This window comes from Rissa tridactyla, chromosome 8 (assembly GCF_028500815.1).
Source record: "Rissa tridactyla isolate bRisTri1 chromosome 8, bRisTri1.patW.cur.20221130, whole genome shotgun sequence".
In the NCBI taxonomy this organism is placed as follows: domain Eukaryota; kingdom Metazoa; phylum Chordata; class Aves; order Charadriiformes; family Laridae; genus Rissa; species Rissa tridactyla.
In genome coordinates, this window is record NC_071473.1 from 41,843,012 (window position 1) to 41,861,026 (window position 18,015).

General features: G+C 40.8%; 1 protein-coding gene across 1 annotated transcript in view; it reads left to right on the forward strand.

Moving 5' to 3' along the window:
- The window catches only part of LOC128913941 (vitellogenin-1-like), a 42,851-nt gene that overhangs the window by 14,973 nt on the left and 9,863 nt on the right, over positions 1-18,015 (forward strand). The window contains exons 13-27 of the mRNA XM_054212337.1: positions 77-174; positions 4,398-4,522; positions 4,609-4,710; positions 4,797-4,916; positions 5,176-5,365; positions 5,454-5,547; positions 5,660-5,845; positions 10,925-11,069; positions 12,639-12,858; positions 13,734-13,903; positions 14,548-14,974; positions 15,101-15,411; positions 15,495-15,551; positions 16,402-16,611; positions 17,686-17,892. Of these exons, the coding sequence (XP_054068312.1) occupies positions 77-174; positions 4,398-4,522; positions 4,609-4,710; positions 4,797-4,916; positions 5,176-5,365; positions 5,454-5,547; positions 5,660-5,845; positions 10,925-11,069; positions 12,639-12,858; positions 13,734-13,903; positions 14,548-14,974; positions 15,101-15,411; positions 15,495-15,551; positions 16,402-16,611; positions 17,686-17,892 (2,662 nt within the window). The remainder of the gene's footprint in view (positions 1-76; positions 175-4,397; positions 4,523-4,608; positions 4,711-4,796; positions 4,917-5,175; positions 5,366-5,453; positions 5,548-5,659; positions 5,846-10,924; positions 11,070-12,638; positions 12,859-13,733; positions 13,904-14,547; positions 14,975-15,100; positions 15,412-15,494; positions 15,552-16,401; positions 16,612-17,685; positions 17,893-18,015) is intronic.

Below are 18,015 nucleotides of genomic sequence, written 5' to 3' on the forward strand. Positions count from 1 at the left end.
TCTGCATCCCTCCCCTAGATGAAAAACTTGTTACGAACTAATTGAGGTGTTAATGTGCTCACTTGCATTCTTTCAGGGCTTCTGCCTGCAGAATGGCTATCAGAGTATTAAGCCCCAAATTCGACAGGTCTGGATATCAGTTCAGCAAAGTTTTCCGCTTCAGTATGTTTAAAGGTAAGATTCAGTCGATGTTGTAGAGAAATATGTACAGGTCAACGTGTGAAAAAAATCATACGGTATGAGAACCCAATTCTCCTAGCCAGCTGGTTAGCTGCATGTTGTTCCTCCAGATTCTCCTATGTTCAGTGAAAAAAACGTATAAAAATCCCAGGCTCTCCATTTGGAGAGTGTTTAGGTCCCTGGGCGTTTTGCATTGTACACTGCCAGCATGAAATTACCGGAGGGCTTGTGGGGCTCTAACCCTCCATTTTCATCAGCCGGTGAGGCACATGCTCCTGTATCAAATGCCGTAGTCTCAGCGGTGCTTAACAATTTCATACCATTGTTCAGCACCAAACAAACAGAAGGGACCTAAATTACTGCTGAAGTGGATTAATTTCTACCGGTGCTGATCACCTACAACTCTTGCTGAATTCAAATGTGATGCTAAACACGCTTCACCCCAACAGTAGTGCCCAGTGAAACAGCAAACTGAAAGCATTCAGATGTGACAATTCATTGCACCCATGAGCAGCTAACTCGGGCTTACTGTCTAAAGATTGTTCTTGCACCTTCCTACCAGGATTCTTTACTGGAATGAGCAGATCCACATGTGGGATCTGAAGGCTGACCAGTTACATCAATGGGAATTGCACATAAAAATGTAGTCAGAGTGGGGAGGACCAGACTAAAAAACAGCTCTTGCTTGGACAAATTGTAGCTGTTTCTTTTTCCCATGTATGTTATTTTTCTTAGTAGAGATTTTTTTAAGCAATTCCCCTATGTAAATGACCATGACAGCCTCAGTGATTTGGCATATGTAGCTGGCAGACTAGGGAGATTGTATCTACAAACACAGTCTCCTTACACATGCTGTTTATCTAGGAGGACTCGGATGTTTTTAGCACTTTTGCTATTCACTGGTACACGTAAAGATTCTTTTCAAAGTAATCAAAAGAAAAAGAGACTCTGGACTGTCTGAAATCTACAGTCCTGACTGTACAAGTACTTTTGCCTTCTTTTTTTTCGGGGGGGGAGTGGTTTGAAAGACTTTTGTAGATCTTATTGTTGACCTACCCCTGTTTCATGGTTTTTACATGACCATTTAATCTGGTCTATAATGAAAGTAAATATAATACATACCACGACAACCACAGAAATATACGATACACGTGCTTGCTGCCTCAGAGGTGGAGACAGAGAATGCCCAAAGAAGTACAGTCGCGAATACGTACTGCATGAAGTTTTGTACCATTTAAAATGGATTCAGGGAGAGATACATTTTCCAGTAATACGCAGATGTGTGTTTCTAGTTTTAGGTACTTGTTTTCTCCTTTTATTTTTGCTTTTAAAATGAAGATATCTGAATTTCCACACAGTGAGATAGAAGGGTGCAGTATGCATGACAGTAGCTGGCAGAGGGCTATGTGAAATGGGTTACATTTTTCTGGCTGTAGCCTGGAAATGCGGCACATCAGTGAATTGCTGTTGCTTTATGGTGAGCACCAGTGTCAGAAATTTGGTTACTATGCATATGTAATCTTTAAACCTCTCATCCTGAAGAATAAGGAACAAGATCCTTTTCTCACACATGCTAATCTTAGACTTGGATAACCCAGTTGGCTAAATGAAGTCAATCTTCTATTACACTGGTGTGGGAGGAGGATCCGTCCTCCAGCTTTCTGATTTGATTTGTCTCCACTAGCCACAGATGAAATGTGTTTCCATGAGTCCATTCTGGAGGAGTTACCATAGTGACGGCTGTAATGCAGTACCTATTTCCTTGCTAAAAACAAAAATGTGCCCTCAGCATCACAGATCTTTGTGGTGCTAGATGCTGAATTTTTAATGATAGTCAATAATGCCAGCCGAATCTCTCTCTAATCTGGAATATGTCACACATGGCCACCAAAAATAGTGCTTCATGCTCTATGCACTGCTACTGAAATCAAAGGGATGACCCAGGTTCTGCTCAATGTGAGGACTGACAGAACCTGACTCTCAATATGCAGAGATTCATATAACTAAATAAGTGTTCTAATGTTCATAGGTGCCAAAGTCTGCTTTCTTTGATCACCAATTTTTCTTTCCCTCTTCCCTGGGGCAAGACATTTAGGTAGATATATGCAGGTGCCATCACACTTTCACAGTGAAGTGGCTCCAGTGCATCATCTGACTGTCAATACGATTTTTCATTGGTAAATATTTTCTTAGAGCATTAGAGCTGTGTAATACCTGAGGTATGGAAAATATCCCTGCTCTCTTCAAGTCAATCAATTCTGTATAATCATTTAATCATTTATAAGCAACACTTCTTATTAAGTATCAGTAAGTACCATGGTTGGGCTTTTTTAACTTTTTAACTAAAGTTTTCATGGGTTAGAGCACGAAAAAATAGAGAACCTTAAGAAAATGACTAAAAGTACCATGTCTCATTGTAGTGTTCAGTCCATGTGACACCTAGAACTGTTCTGGCTAAGCTCATTGGAGAAAAAGTAGTCTTCACATTTCCAAGTCTCAAGTCATCTGATTAGTAACGTCCCAGTGTGGCATTGCTTTGCTTTTTATTTTCTATAGGAACAGCATTAAAATGTGAGCTTTTCTCATCTCTCCTTGCTGTCTGTTGAAGGTTCTCCACTGATTCCTCTGCCCTCAGTGGGGTGGCATAAATACCTGTATTCTGATTGTAGGAGCTGTTACTGAACCACGTAGGTTGTAGGTAGATAGTGCCTTGCGCTTTGGGTAGCACCAGAGCTTCGTACAGCAAAAGAGTGAAGGCGATGTAGTGAAATGCCAGTTCATACAGATTTAGCAGACTAAGTGGATTGCTTTTCCAACAGACTGTTTCTTAAATACATGAAAAGTTGGAATCTGTCCTGAGAAATTAGAAATCTAAGTCAGTCCCAGTAATCTTATCCAAAACATCTAGTGTGAGGAGTAAGCGAGGGTAAACAACCATTGAGACCCCAGTCTGCATGCATGGATTCAAAAGAGAATGGGAAGGTGTTGACTCACAGGTGAGATAGATACTATCTGAAACACAGAGGCTGGTACTAGGGGAGTAATATGGACATGAGCATTCATAACGCCCCACATTCGTGAACCAAGTGATAATCTTTTCTTCAACTTTTGGCCAAATAATTTCTGAGAATTTAGGCGTTACTTTTCTGGAAAGAGGTCAAAGACTCACTCCCTCCCATAATGCTTGAAAATATATATCCTACAATTCATCAAACATTTCTGTACAGTTCCTGAAATTATTGGTCTGGATTTTCCAGGGCTCTGCAATTATCCTGGATTCACAAAGTTGATTTCTGGTGGTGCTTGGATTTAGTCAATATATGGTGCCCATTAACATCAGCAGAGCAGAAATTTAACATAGGGACTCCTAAAATACTTCCCTCTCTTCCAACTAGTAAAGGAAGAGAGGGGGGAGGAGGGTTGGAAGAAAGGAAGCACAACAGGGATGCCTGTCACATGTCAGGCACAACATGTCAGTCTTGTTCCTCTTGAAACCTGAGGAAAATGAGAAAAGCCTTGAGATCACTTTAACTCAGAAAACAGGACTGTATAGACCTGTGCCAAGATCGGGAAGAATATATGACTGTGCTCTACACTGATTATCTGTATCTAAGAACATTATGGATGATAAACCTAAAGTAGAGAAAATAAATAGATGCAAATTATGTTTGCTCGAAGTTCCCTCAATGGTTAACAATTACTTAAGAATTAGTGCATTTCATGGAAGGAGTTAGGGCATTTGGAACTAGAAGAATCAAATTGCCTCTGAGTCATTTGAGAGATAAATCTACACCTCACCATCTGTCCTTATAGGACATCTATGTCGCTTTCCCCAAACTATTAGCAAAGGATAGCAAATCTGTTTCCGTTTCTGATCCCCATTGTCAAGTTGCCCTAAATGATGTCTCATAAAAGCATTTCATAAGCTGACGTTACGGAATCTGACCGGATGTAAATGATATAGCAGAAGCAACTGGAAAAATAGCATAACAAACACACAGTGAGCAGGGGGCTTGTAATTTTGCCCATTAATAGTTAAAAAATGCAGAATATTCTGTTTATGACTGTTTTATAACATCAGCTTTATAGCCGGGTTTTCTGGCCTTTCTCATATCGTGCTGTATCAGTTGAATTATGCAATTTGTAAATTGATACAATCTGCACACTGTGGCTTTAAAAACTAACTGTGCTGTGTTTTACTGCCTGTTTCTCTGCAGAGTTCCTTATGAGTGGACTGGCAGCTAAATATTTGGTATTGAATAATGCAGGCAGCTTAATTCCAACAATGGCAATGTCCCAGCTGCGGACGCATTTCCTTGGAAAAGTGGCTGATCCCGTGGAGGTAATTGGGTATACCCACAGTTTGGCCTCTCATCAATTCTTATGACCATCGTCCAATTGGCATTTACACTTGACTTCTTCCCACAGGTGGGAATAACGGTTGAAGGACTGCAAGAGATGTTTGCTAAAGGTTACTCCCCTGACAGGGACTGGGAGACTGACTATAACTTCAAGGAAATCCTGAAAACGGTAAATCCTCAGGGAAAAGAAAATCTCTAAGGTATTGCTTCCTCAAATGTTACTGAGAATCAGACTTTCTTCCTCTTTTCGCACAGCTCTCTGACTGGAAGGCATTCTCCAGTGACAAACCATTTGCATCAGGCTACTTGAAGATGTTTGGCCAAGAGTTGTTCTTTGGTGGACTTGATAAAAACGCCATCCAAAATGCATTGCAGGTATTGTTTTGAAAACGCCACCACCCAAGCATCAAAAGCTTTAACATACTGTTTCTTTCACGCATTCTCTCCCTTTTTTAAAATTTTTAATTCAAGAGGGTTTTTTGTCTTTAGTATTAATCAAGGCAAATAAGGTCAAGCTTTGATCAGGGTTAGCTATAATCGCTGCTGGCAGACTTTCCCCTGAGGCATAGCTAATGACACGGATCACGATGTTCAAGTTGTGCTTGTTTAGACAAGTTGAATTCTGTAATTACAGGCATGGTATGGACCTGATGAAAAAATCCCTTCGATAAGGAGAATAATCAGTAGCCTTCAAAGTGGTGTAGGGAGGCAGTGGACCAAGGCTTTGCTGTCCTCTGAGATCCGTCATATTGTGCCTACCTGCACGGGGTTCCCAATGGAGACCAGCTTCTATTACTCTTCTGTCACTAAAGTTGCAGGAAATGGTAACGTATTTCAAGACGAGCAATACAAACATGCAGGTGAGGACTGGGGGGATTTTTAACACTTTTTTTTTTGCTTTCTTTCTAATAGTTCAAGCTCAGATTACACCTTCTCCAAAGTCTGATTTCAGATTGACTGAGTTACTGAATGCCAACATTAGGCTGCGATCCAAAACGAGTCTAAGGTAAATATTTATTATAAAATTAAAGAACCATATTTCCAAGTGACAGAGGCCATAAAAATTCAACAGCTGTTTGCTGTATGAACATAATTTTACCCTCATTCTACCTTTTCAGCATGGCTAAGGAGATGACCTTTGTAATGGGGATCAACACACGCATGATCCAGGCAGGGCTGGAAGCACACACCAAAATGAACGCTCATGTACCTGTGAATGTTGTTGCCACTGCCCTTATGAAGGAAAAAAATATCAAAATTGAAATTCCACCCTGTAAAGATGAGACTAACATAATTACAGTAAGGTAAGACATAGCACTCATTATCTTTCTATGTAGCAATGCAGAGTCTTTCCAAATAAAACAGAACATTTGCTCAGGGATCTTGCCTTTGACTGACAGCTTGGGTAACTGGCAATGATTGGTGTAGTTTATTTAATTTAAATGAAATGACATGTACCAAAGCTTTGCTTGAAAATATGCTTTACTTCCTGTGGTCTTCACCTGAAAATCCCCTTTAGGACCATTTTTCAGTTCTTAAGACCCATAAGCTGTTTGAAACACACATGGCATAAAATTTCTATCCCAATACATATATTTGGACTGGAGACACTAGGTAAATTATAAGCCAGCTGAATCCTATCAGTTATAACAGATAACCCATTTGGTGCCTTGAAGCGTAGAGAACTTGGTGTTTCTTGTGTTTTTACCTTGTTTCCCTGTGGCTGCCATTTGGTTTTCTTGCCTGTTAGGTCTAGTTGATTTATTATCAGTGCTTGCAATTACAATACACTCTGGAAAACTATTGTAGCCAGATGCCAAACAAATGAAAACAGATGGAAATACAAGCATAAAGAGAGGGAGGAAACAGAAAGAGTACGTCCAAGGAATCAAAGCAGTAGACCAAAGCTTAGAAAACTTTCACATACACACATGAAAAAATACCGAGAAAGACAAGCTGAAAATTCATCACAAAGGAAAAAGCATCACTGACAAAAGAAATCAGCTATTATACAATCCACAGAAATGTTAACAAGTTTCTGCTCTAGGAATACAGCCGTAACAAGAGAACTCAGTTGCTTGATCCAGCTGCAATTAGCATTCATGGCTGCTGGCCCAGAGCAGCTCTGCAGGTCTCCTCAGTTTAGCCACCACAGAGGCTAATCATCGTTCTCCCTTGCCCTTCAATGGTCACAGACCATCCTATCAGGTATTTGACATCACATCCTCCTCCCTGAGATGATGCCTTTGCTCCATAAAACATGACTGTAATGAGGTTCTCCATGCAGAGGAGGGAGCGTTTCGGCAGTTCATAGAGCATCCGTTAGCTGTGTATAAGCTGCTGGGGTACCACAGCACAAAAGTCTTGTTCGATTTCTTGTGAAGACGTGGTCAGTCCGCTCCCAAGGTCATCAGGGACAGCAGGCACCTGCTCTCACTAGCTCTCACTGTTGGAGAGGGTGAGGCAGATATTAATGAACTCAATAAAGATGCTGAACTGAAATGAGAATATTGGACACTGATAGGGAGTTTGGAGCCTCAAGCAGAGCTAAAAACTTTACCGGAAGGATCCTCCCTGCAAAGCAAAATAAAAAATATTTTCCTCCTTTGACTTAAGGGGAAATCAAATCAGACAGAAAAAGGGTTAAATGCATTGCCAGAAAGCATAAAGCAAGTCGGTATCAGAGGCAGGGGATTACAGCAGGGGAGTCCATGAGTTCCAGCCCAAGCCCTGCTCTAGACCCTGCAGCATTATCATTTATAAAGTGTAGTAGTCAGTCGGAAATGGCTCTATAATGCCAAGTATATGAGAAAGCTAATACTCACCAGCTAACTTTTAGCACCATCAATTTTTCTCCAAAAAGCATTCCTGTTCACTGTTACAAAACAAATGGTCGGTGGAAATCACACAGAGCAATGAAACAGCAATGACTGCAAGTGAAGGCAAAGCAATAACTAGAGAATGTAACATTGAACCACATCACTGAGGAGGTCAAAGAACAAGCAAAGTAAAATCTTAAAGGTATGAAGAGAAACAAGTAGACATGATAGAGAAAGAAAGGTTGCGTATATATTCTATATAGAATAAGTCAAAAATCTTAGTTTAACATAGTCTTTCTCTTCCTTTTGCATAGGTCCACAGTAAAAAGCCTATTGAATTCAATATTTTAGATGTATTCTGACACATTCCCTTGTTAGCTTTAAATTCCCCATTTAAAGAAATGGTTCTAGAAAGCTATTGCGCTTTCATTTGTTTCTGAGCTCTGTTCAAAATATTTTAGTATTGGACACTTGGTTTTGATGGTCAGTGGGCTACCTTCTATAGTACCATGTCATTAAAGCTCGTCAGGATGTGATATTATTTTCCCCTTCATCTCTCACATCCAGACGCAGGAAGCAAACAGTCTTCAATAGCATTAAGTTCAGTTATATCCTACACACTGTACAGGTTATAACCTGTCACAGCTGTGGGATTTATATAAATTTTCAGGAGCCGAAGAGAAACTCAGGCGAGCAATTGCAGACTCTAAAGAAAAAAATAATGAAAACTTCGGTGATAGAGAGATTGCATTCCCAAGACAAATCAGCACATTAAGGACTCAACTTTCTCTATAGCAAAAATCAGAGCAAAATAATTAACCATACCATAGAGAGAGTATATAGCATGTGTTTCAATTCAACGCCATCAAAGTTAAATTTAATTAAAAATAATAGTTATTTTTAAGGCTCTTTTAACATAATTATTTAGTATACTACAGATGGCTACTTAAACATACTTTTAAACAAAATTTACGGGAAGAAGTAAAAATCAAATAAATTTCAGGGAAAATAAGAGCCCTGTGATTAAAGTATAAATATGGAGAGCTGCCAGAGAATGCACTTTGCAAATATATCACATATTCATAATGACAGGCTACTGAAGTATATACATAATCTTGAATAGAGCTGGTATCATAGGGGTTTTTTTGCTTGTTTTAAGTGTAGGATAAGCAGAAATTGCTTCACATGGGCATCTTATTTATAAGATGAATTACAAAATTACAACACTGTGTACGACATGCATACAGCATGCGTGGCAGAAAACACAGGAGAGCCAGCATATGCTGTGAGCTCGAAGGCAGCACGGTGTATTTGGGGACAGAGAAGGGAAACTGCTGACGCTCGAGGTCTCTGGTTTTGTAACACCTTGGTGCCGAGGTCAGAAGGATGGTGCGTAGGAAAGGCAGAAATTTTCATTTCACCACAGCAGAAAGAGAGCTAAATATCTGGTTGGAGGATTGTCTCTTGCTTCTCATTTATTTAGATGCAATGTCATGCTGGGCTTTAAAACCTGGGAAAATAGTTTTTCATTGTTTTTTTTTGTTTTGTTTTAAACAGACATTGAGCTCTTCTGTCCCCGTGTTAGGGATGTAGGTAAGGCCACACTCGGTGAAAGATCAGTGGACCCAACACAGCTGAATTGCTTGTCCCTTACCCCTGCAGTGAATTTGGCTTATACTATAGCACAGCTGCTTCTCTCATCCAAAAAATACACTAATACATATTGGAAAATCTCCTTTTTATTTTTTCTCCCTTGTGTGGATCAGAGAGAACAGATTCTTTCATACCATAGCTTTAGGCCTTCTTTGTGACTGTTTTTCTTGTTAAAGCACCAGAGCTGGCTCTTGTAGCCTATTTTTACTGTGCCGTGTGATTCTGCAGACATTGACATGTGTCACCTGTGATGCAGCTACATTTGTCGGCTCTCTGTGCTCAACAGGGAGGAATCGATCCTCCACTTTCATTAGGTGGCAGGAGTAGACTATTGGCATAAAAAATACTGAAAAAAATTGGAAAAGAAACCCCAGGGCTTTCTGCTTGGAGACCCAGACTGCAGTTCAGTGGTCATTTGAATTATTGAATGGGATTAAAATAAAAGCCATTTCCCTTTTTGTCCCTTTACCCAGATGAGCCATCTGAAATGCAAGTTGATTTGTATTTTCTTTCATCCCCTTAGCTTGTTAGGGAGAATATTTTATTTCAGATTCCATTCTTCAAGGTTCTCCTATCACCCAGCGTGGAGCATTGCTGTCATGTCCTTATCTAAAAAAAGAGAGAGATGGAAAAGAAAACAAAGCCCACAGGTGACGCACGTTTTATTGAGGTGTTCCACATGAAGAGCAATTGTGTGCTTTACAGTGCACACAGCACGGTAGGAGCCTTCAAGAGGAAGAGATGGCTATCAAATGAATACAGAATCATCTTTCAAATAGGGTAGATTGGAATTGCTTAGGCTAGTGCAGTGTGGGCGATATTAAAATAGAGACCATTTTGCAGACCATCTTTCCATTCACTGTCACAAAGGCCACCTTCATTGGCAGACCACAAAAGCCCCAGGGCAAGAAGATCAACTTCATACTTGAGAAACAGCACATGGGGAATTTTGAGCTGGATGTTAGCACTGATAAACAGCTAATAAGGTAGAGTTAGTACAATGCTTATAGGTGGGGGAAATGGATTTTAATTTCCCAAAAGCGTTCAGCGTTCAAGATGTTTCTCTGACACAAAACAAAACTCATAATTATCACAGCACTGTAACAACCTCCATGAAGAACGTGGGGTATGGAGCCAGGGGGTCAGGATGTTTAGCTGTGAGTCTCAATCTCATGCTGCACCTTATATCACTCATCTTGGATCCTGAGTAAGACTCTTAGAGTCCACAACACTGGATACAAGGTACTGAACACATTTACGTAAATAAGCTCTCAACCTTCCTACACATCTCTCGGTGATGTATGGCCAAGCCATGGCCAAGCCATGAGTACCGCTGAATTTATATCAAGCTGGAGATGCTTACTTTGATGATTTCAGCCTCCTTTAATTCTGCTTTAACAAAAGTTGCACAGGAATGCATATACAGTAGCCACCAATTCCCGGGTTGTTTTTTGAATATGGCAGTATTTTCCCAAATATTATGTCAAAGGAAATGAGAACAAAGTTTAGCAATGAGCACACAGAAGATGAGTTTAAAAATTTAAAAGTCCAGAAGATCAAAATAGAAGACTCAAACATTTAATAATGTAAAACCACAGCCAGGCTTCTAAGTAAGTGGGCTGTTCTTCAAGGTGTTAAGCATACAGACATCCCATCAGCTGCAATGCATTTAAGCTGTACACGTGATCCTAAAAGCCTCACTGAGCTATCTGCCCCTGAGATCGGTCCATGTCTTTATTCACTCTTACCAGTCCTTAAAAATACAACTAACAGGAAAGATGCTGTAAATATCTGTAAAGCAATTTGCGAGCTATGATACTTGTTGCTGAGTACGTGCTGCAAGGCATTATTCAGGTCTTTTCCTCAGCAGTGCTTTATCGATACAGGTTTCCTCTAATGTTTATTCTGCAGGTCTAAGACATTCGCTGTTACACGAAATATTGGGGATTTGGCTGCTAGTAAGATGACTCCGGTTCTTCTACCTGAAGCAGTGCCTGACATAATGAAGATGTCCTTCGATTCAGATTCTGCATCAGGCGAGACTGATAACATCAGGGTAAATGATGTAGTGTCTGACTATTCTTTTTTGGGCTTTTAATCAGTGGGAGACCATTTCTTTTCTCCATAGGAAAATGTACAATTCATCTCTGACCGATGCTGCTTAGCTCAAAATAAGTCAGGTTCAATCTAATAACACAAATAGCCCTTTAGTGACATTATTTTAAGATCTGGAGTGTAATACATCAGACTTGCAACACTTTTTCAAATGCAAAAGCATTTTGTTTGGTAATTAATTTTACACTGCCATCTACAGGATAGGCCCACAATCTTTAAAATACTTTGCAACCATTATGCAGGCATCACATTCCTGGGGCAGCCACAAATGTTCCATGGGATGCTCCATTGCTCAACTTGTAGAGCCAAATTTAACACTTATAAGCATTCTGATTCAAGGATGGCTGGCAGTTTGTGTGTCAAGTCAAATGACTTCCTCAGCTACAGTTTTCCGTAAAAGCCAGTACAGGCTTTCTATGATGGGCAGCATTGTGAAGGTGTCACCGTGACAATTCATTCAGTGAAAGACTGACAGAGGTGAGGAATACACTGTCCTGTTCTGGTTTCATTGTTGTCCTGCAACTCTGAAGGGTTTTCAGATAAAATAAGAGACGAACAGAGGATGAGTATAGGACTTTCCTATGGAGAAGTCAATAGAGAGGAGTTTCCAATATCCTGGAACAAGCAAAGTTCTGCTTTGTGCCTCTGGGCTGCCCTTCCTGAAAACTCAGCACTCCGCAGTTATTCTTAAATTAACAGAAACTGAAAAATGGCACTAACTGGAGCAATTCCCAGTATCATTAGAATTTCCTTTGGAAAGAAAAGATTAGCATTAAAATTCCAGTTTTCCAGTGAGGTTCATATAAGTTTGGAATCTTGTGAGACATGATAAACTGAATAAAAAATTAATTGCAAACCTGTATTACATGTGAAACGAAAGCTTATGATTATGTGTCTTTAGCTATTTGCTTCCTTGCTTCAGGAAATCATAGTTTTCATTTCATGGATTTGATTCTAGTCTTAATTAATTGTAATTTTGTTCTTCTGCAAGCATTGCTTAGCACATGTAAATGGCATAGTTTTGTGTGGAAATTTCTAACATCTGATATGCTTTGACCATCTAGCTGACATAGTCTCACATTCCTGTCAGACCTCAACTGGGACAGAATTTTCATGGACATAGATGAAGGTTCTGCTGTTTGACCCAATCGTAAATCAAAGGAAGTAACTCCAGTCACTCTAGAGCATGCTCAGATTTATCAAGAACCTGTTAACACTGTCTAATAGTCCAGGAAAACAAAATTAAATATTTAGAATTAACTTGTGATATAATGTTCCATTCTTGTAGCCTGAAGCTCTTTTAACTCTAGATAATCTAATCAAGCCATTCTGTTAATAATTTTGTCCAATTGAAAACCAAGTTGTTCTATGACATGGCCTTCCCATTGCAAATAAGCCGGTTAATTCCTCCTGCAGAGTACGTGTAACTATGACTGAAAGAGGACTCATAGCATGCAAGTATTCTTCTTACAGTTGCCCAGTTGAACTTGACGTGTGTATTATCTAATAGCACAGACAGTCTGCAGAAGATGTTTCAGCGGGAAATTCCGTTTCCTTTGGATATTCTTCTTCCCGGAAAGAGCCATTTTTCCAGTCTGTGTGCTCCAATGCAAGTACATTTGGGGTTCAAGTGTGCATTGAGAGGAAAAGCGTACATGCAGCATTTATCAAAAATGTTCCTCTTTACTACCTAGTTGGAGAGCACGCCCTTAGAATGAGCTTCAAGCCAGGTAAATATAACCGTGCACAATAAAGAAAGTAACGGGTGGGTGGGCAGGGGTGTGTGTATATACACATATATATTTGTATATACGTGTCTTTCATATCTTAAGTACCACTAAAACTACCATTAGACCTACCAGCCCTGCCAGTATTGGCCACACTCTACGCTTGTAGCAGGAATCCCTTTCTCCCCCACTGGTCTGAGCAGCGATTTCCCAGCTCCCAGCAATGCCACTCAGCATGGCCAGCGTCAAGCAGAGCTGATCCGTGCCTGCAGAGCGTGTCTGATGCATCCTGAATCATTGGATTTGGGATGCAGGCACAGAGCAATTGGACATGGGCAACAGATCTGATGTAGTGTCCTGTAGCTACACTCTAAAAACCCAGCCTCTTAAAGGGAATTATGGATTAACCCTGCCACGATCTAGTCCTTAATGTCTTAATCCATGATCATAAGAAGTAAAAGCACAGCAGGCCACTGAATCTAGGTCTCCCAAGTATCAAACTAATGGCCTAACCACTGGACCATTCTGTACAATTCAAGAGTTGAGCCTCAGTTCCTTTCTGATGCCTAGTTCGCCATCCCATAGTGTTATCTAGTTAAGCAATCTGATTCACTTGACTTAAATCTGCTGATCACTCAGTTTATTGACTTGAAAAGAATCTATTATCATGCTAACATTTTAAAATTTCGTTATTCCTAGTATGTGCTTTAGCTATTAGAGAAATATTTTAACAAAGTTGCTCAATACCAAAAATAATAAATGAGCATTTATATTTTCATTTGGGGAAGAATGGCTAAATAAATTATAGCAAAAAAATGTCTTATTCTATTATTTAGTTGCTAATACTAACAGTAATACTAATTGTCGTGCAATTTCAGTTTACGCAGAGGCACCTATTGAAAAAATACAAGTCACAATTCAAGCAGGAGACCAAGCTCCTACGAAAATGGTACGTTTAGTAACGTTTGAAGATCCAGCGGCACAAGTATCTTCCAGCAAAGAAGCAATTAAAAGAGTGAAGAAAATACTTGATGATGCTGGTGACCAGGTAGTGCTGTAAAAATCCACCTCTAGATTTGTGGGAGACATTACACAAAGCTTAGTTATTTATATTTCTTTTGTCATGTAGCCTCCTCTGTTTAGATAGTATAAAAAATTGGAAAATAAAGACAGGCTTTTGGGTACACAAGTCTTTCTGCAGGTCTTTTGTTTGCATTCGTCTCTTTCGCAGGTGAGGGACATTAGAAAGAACAGGTTGGTTTAGTAGTTTTTCCAGAAAATCTCTTGTAAGATGCAAAATAGCTATTGCATGCCCAAAAGGGAGCCTGTTCTTTCCAGCTACTGCAACTGTGGCAAAAAGCTCAGACACCTACTTACACAACTGGCCCTCAGATAGTCACAGCTACAGCACTGCTGTTGTCGACAGCAGTTACAAGTAATTGTATGAGAAACAATTTCGACATATGTTCATTATCACAAAAGGGTTTGGGGTATTGTTCTGCTTATGTGTGGTTTTAACACGTTATGAATTAGGCTTATTGTGATGTATTGTGAGAACGCTCTCAGGCCTACATCTTGTCTTCTAAGGCAGCAGAGAGATGCATAGCTCTCTGCATCTAATTTTACTTATAGCCTTCTGCAGGAACACAGAACAAAAATAATTTTTGTTTTTCCAATGGTACCATTGACTAGGGGACAAGAAAATCCAGAAGCTCATCGTCCAGTGCCAGCAGCAGCAATGGAAGTGCCGAGAGTACAACGAGCAGCCCCTCCAGCAGCGACTCCGACAGCAGAGCATCACAGGGAGGCACCCAGATAAATCTGAAAGCAAAACGGTCCAAAGCCAAAGGAAAGAAATTCTACCCCTTTGGGGACAGTGGCAGTAGTAGCAGCAGCAGTAGCAGCAGCAGCAGTAGTGGTGGCAGTGGCAGCAAAAGCAGCAGTAGTAGTGGCAAAAGCAGCAGTAGTAGTGGCAAAAGCAGTAGTAGTAGCAGCAGCAGTAGCAGCAAAAGCAGCAGTAGCAAAAGCAGCAGCAGCAGCAGCAGTAGTAGCAGCAGCAGCAGTAGTAGCAGCAGCAGCAGTAGTAGCAGCAGCAAGGACAGCAGCAGTAGCAGCAGTAGTAGTGGCGAAAGCAGGAGTAGCAGCAGTAGTAGTGGCGAAAGCAGGAGTAGCAGCAGTAGTAGTGGCGAAAGCAGGAGTAGCAGCAGTCAGGGCAGCAGCAGAAGGAGTAGGAGCAGCAGCAAAGGCAGCAGCAGCACAGGTAGCAGCAGCAGCAGTAGCAAAGCATCTGGTGTAAAGCATAAGGCTAAGAAGCAGTCCAAGACCACATCATTTCCACATGCCAGCGCTGCTGAAGGCGAGAGAAGTGTCCGTGAGCAGAAACGTAAAACACAGAGTAGCAGCAGTAGCAGCAGAAGCACCAGCAGTGGCACCAGCAGCAGCAGTGAAAGCGTTGGTGCTTCCCATCGCCACAGCAAATACGACAGACGAGCTGAGCCGAAACATGTCAATTCCCAATTTAACAGTCACAGTGGTTACGACGTTTCTGCAGAATGGGTAAAATTTTCTAATGCTTTGACTTCTGCGTGGAGGTGATCCTTTCTGAGCTGTAGGTAGTAACTCCTTTTGGAATTTTGCAGGAATATCACCTTCCAAAAGTATACCGGCTCCGCTTCAGGTCTGCTCACGTCCATCGGGTAGGTCCTTAATTCAAGTGCACATTCCCGTGGTGGCTACAGCTGATATGATCAAGCATATTACTGAAGGGCTTTGGTTCATTTCACTCTAGCATTCCGTACTGTCCAATATCAACATTGACGATGGCCAAAATAAGCAGATTTGTTACTAAAATACCGACTATTATACTACAGCTTTCTTTTGTTGCAGCACTTGCAATCCCCGAATTTTGGTTAGGACACCTTTGGGCTAAATGCTGTGTAGTACACCCAAAGCTAAGTTAACGAAGACCATGGGGGAATTATAAAACAGCAGGATCTTCCAATAGGAATAGCTGTGTCCACAGTTTTTAGGCAATCATGGCAGAATTACCATGTATGTGGATAGGATCAGAAACCAGGTTTAGTATGCATTATGGCACAGAGGTGCTTTAAGTACATATTGGAATGATACTAGTGTTGTGGCTTTTGTAGGTGTTACCTGTAATGTTATTATATATCCTGCTTATGAAAGAGGAAGATGATTTACAGTGTTTTTAATTCAATTGTAATCTCTTTTTTATTTCTAAAAAATATGGAAATGTTTGACCACTTACGAAGTGTCAGTTTTTATTTTCCCTAACACTAGACCTGGACAGTGTGATGTTGCCATTTGCAGTCACTGTCTATGCAGCCTTCCTATTGCAGAGAGTTCCAGGTGGATGTGAGGCACATTCCTATCTAACATATTTCACGTCTGCATACGATAATACAAATAACACTCTAGATATGTCTGTCACCAATAGAGGGAAGCTGATAGCTCTGATTTTGATGCCTACACTGCAAAACCAGAAGCCATGCCATGGCTTTTTAACCTATTTTTGTTTCATAGCATCCGGATCGGAAGATATCAAGCAGCTCATCCTCATCTTCCTCTGAGTCGGGAAGCAGCCACAGCAACAGCAGCAGCAGTGTCAGCAGCAGCAGGAGCAGCAGTAGCCACCACCGTCATGGAGAAAACCCTGGCCACAGCTCAAGGAGGAGCCACGTGAGCAGAGGAGTCGGCACCCACCACAGCCACGGCTCCAGCCAGAGGCGCGAGGTATTGCTGCTGCCTGTGTGGCACCAACGAGCAGCCGGGCTTTGCTGGCTGCTGAGCAGGAGCTGTAGCTGTGGTGGCACCCAACTACCTGAGGGGCTAGGCTCGGGAAGTACGCCCCAAGTCGTCTGTAAATGGAAAGTCAAAGTCCGCTGAGATGTTTTCCCTCCATGAAAACATTTCTTCCAAATTCCCTTGGTTTTAAGAGTTGGGTTATTTTGCTGGTTTCTTGGGTGTAGTTGCCTTCATTTCTAAAGGTGTTTGCAGTATGTGAAAGCCTGAATATAGAAATTATAAAAATTGAAGGGAATGGGGTTGTAAGTTAAAGGGGAAAGAATTTTATTTTTCCTCTGAAAGCCCAAAATGAAAAATAAATTTCATTAAGGTAAAAATGGGGAGGAAATAAATTGGTTTTATTTAAATGGGTTTTTTAACTTAGGCCGGCCTAATTATTTTTAGATGTGGACCTGAGGTCATGAGTGCATGCAGAGTAGAAATAAAATCAGGCTCTCCGTGGTCATTACCGATCGGTAAATGTGGAGTCCCATTAAGCACAGATCATCTTTATCTTTATTACACGCTTAGTATTCTATAATTGTACTGAGTAAAGGTATCTACATAATAATAGAACAAATAGCTCTGCAAACGCAGGCAATGTCTGTGAGAACTCTGCTACTAAGGATTTCAAAATAATCAAAAATGGCTTGAAGGAGCTGTAGTATAGTAATGTTGTGGATGTGTACGCTGCTATGAAGATACCTAGTACGTACTGTAGGCAGCTATTTGAAATATTAAAATAATGCACAAAATCTTACTAAGTGCATAAAGATCATTTGGAAGAGTCTTGGATCCACATCAAAACAACCACGTCTTTGAAAATTCATGGTGGTAATGAAACAATCACGATTCCAACCAAATTTATTCTTAAATATTGGTGATACAGAAATACGTAAAGCAAACTAAACTGATGAAGGACGAGGGCTGCTTCCCGCTATCTGTGCGCATAAACTGGACCATAGGCTCTCCAGCGAATACACAGAAATACTTAAGCACAGATGGTTGGGGGTTGTTTTTCAGCGCAACTTCCTGGGAGACATAATTCCACCTGGCATTACGATTGTGGCACAGGCAGTAAGGAGTGACAACAGAAATCAAGGTTATCAAGCTACAGCATATGTTCGTTCTGATGCTGCCAAAGTTGATGTGCAACTAGTTGTGGTTCAGCTGGCTGAAACCAATTGGAAAGCATGTGCTGACGCTGTAATACTGCCTCTGAAAGCACAGGTAAGCACACGGGCAGCTTCGCCCAGAGAGACATCTGAAAAGCCCCGAGGTTTTTAAATAAGTGCAGAGCACCTGCTGATTAGGAGAACCAAACAGGGAAAGCATACGTGTTTTGAAATGTTT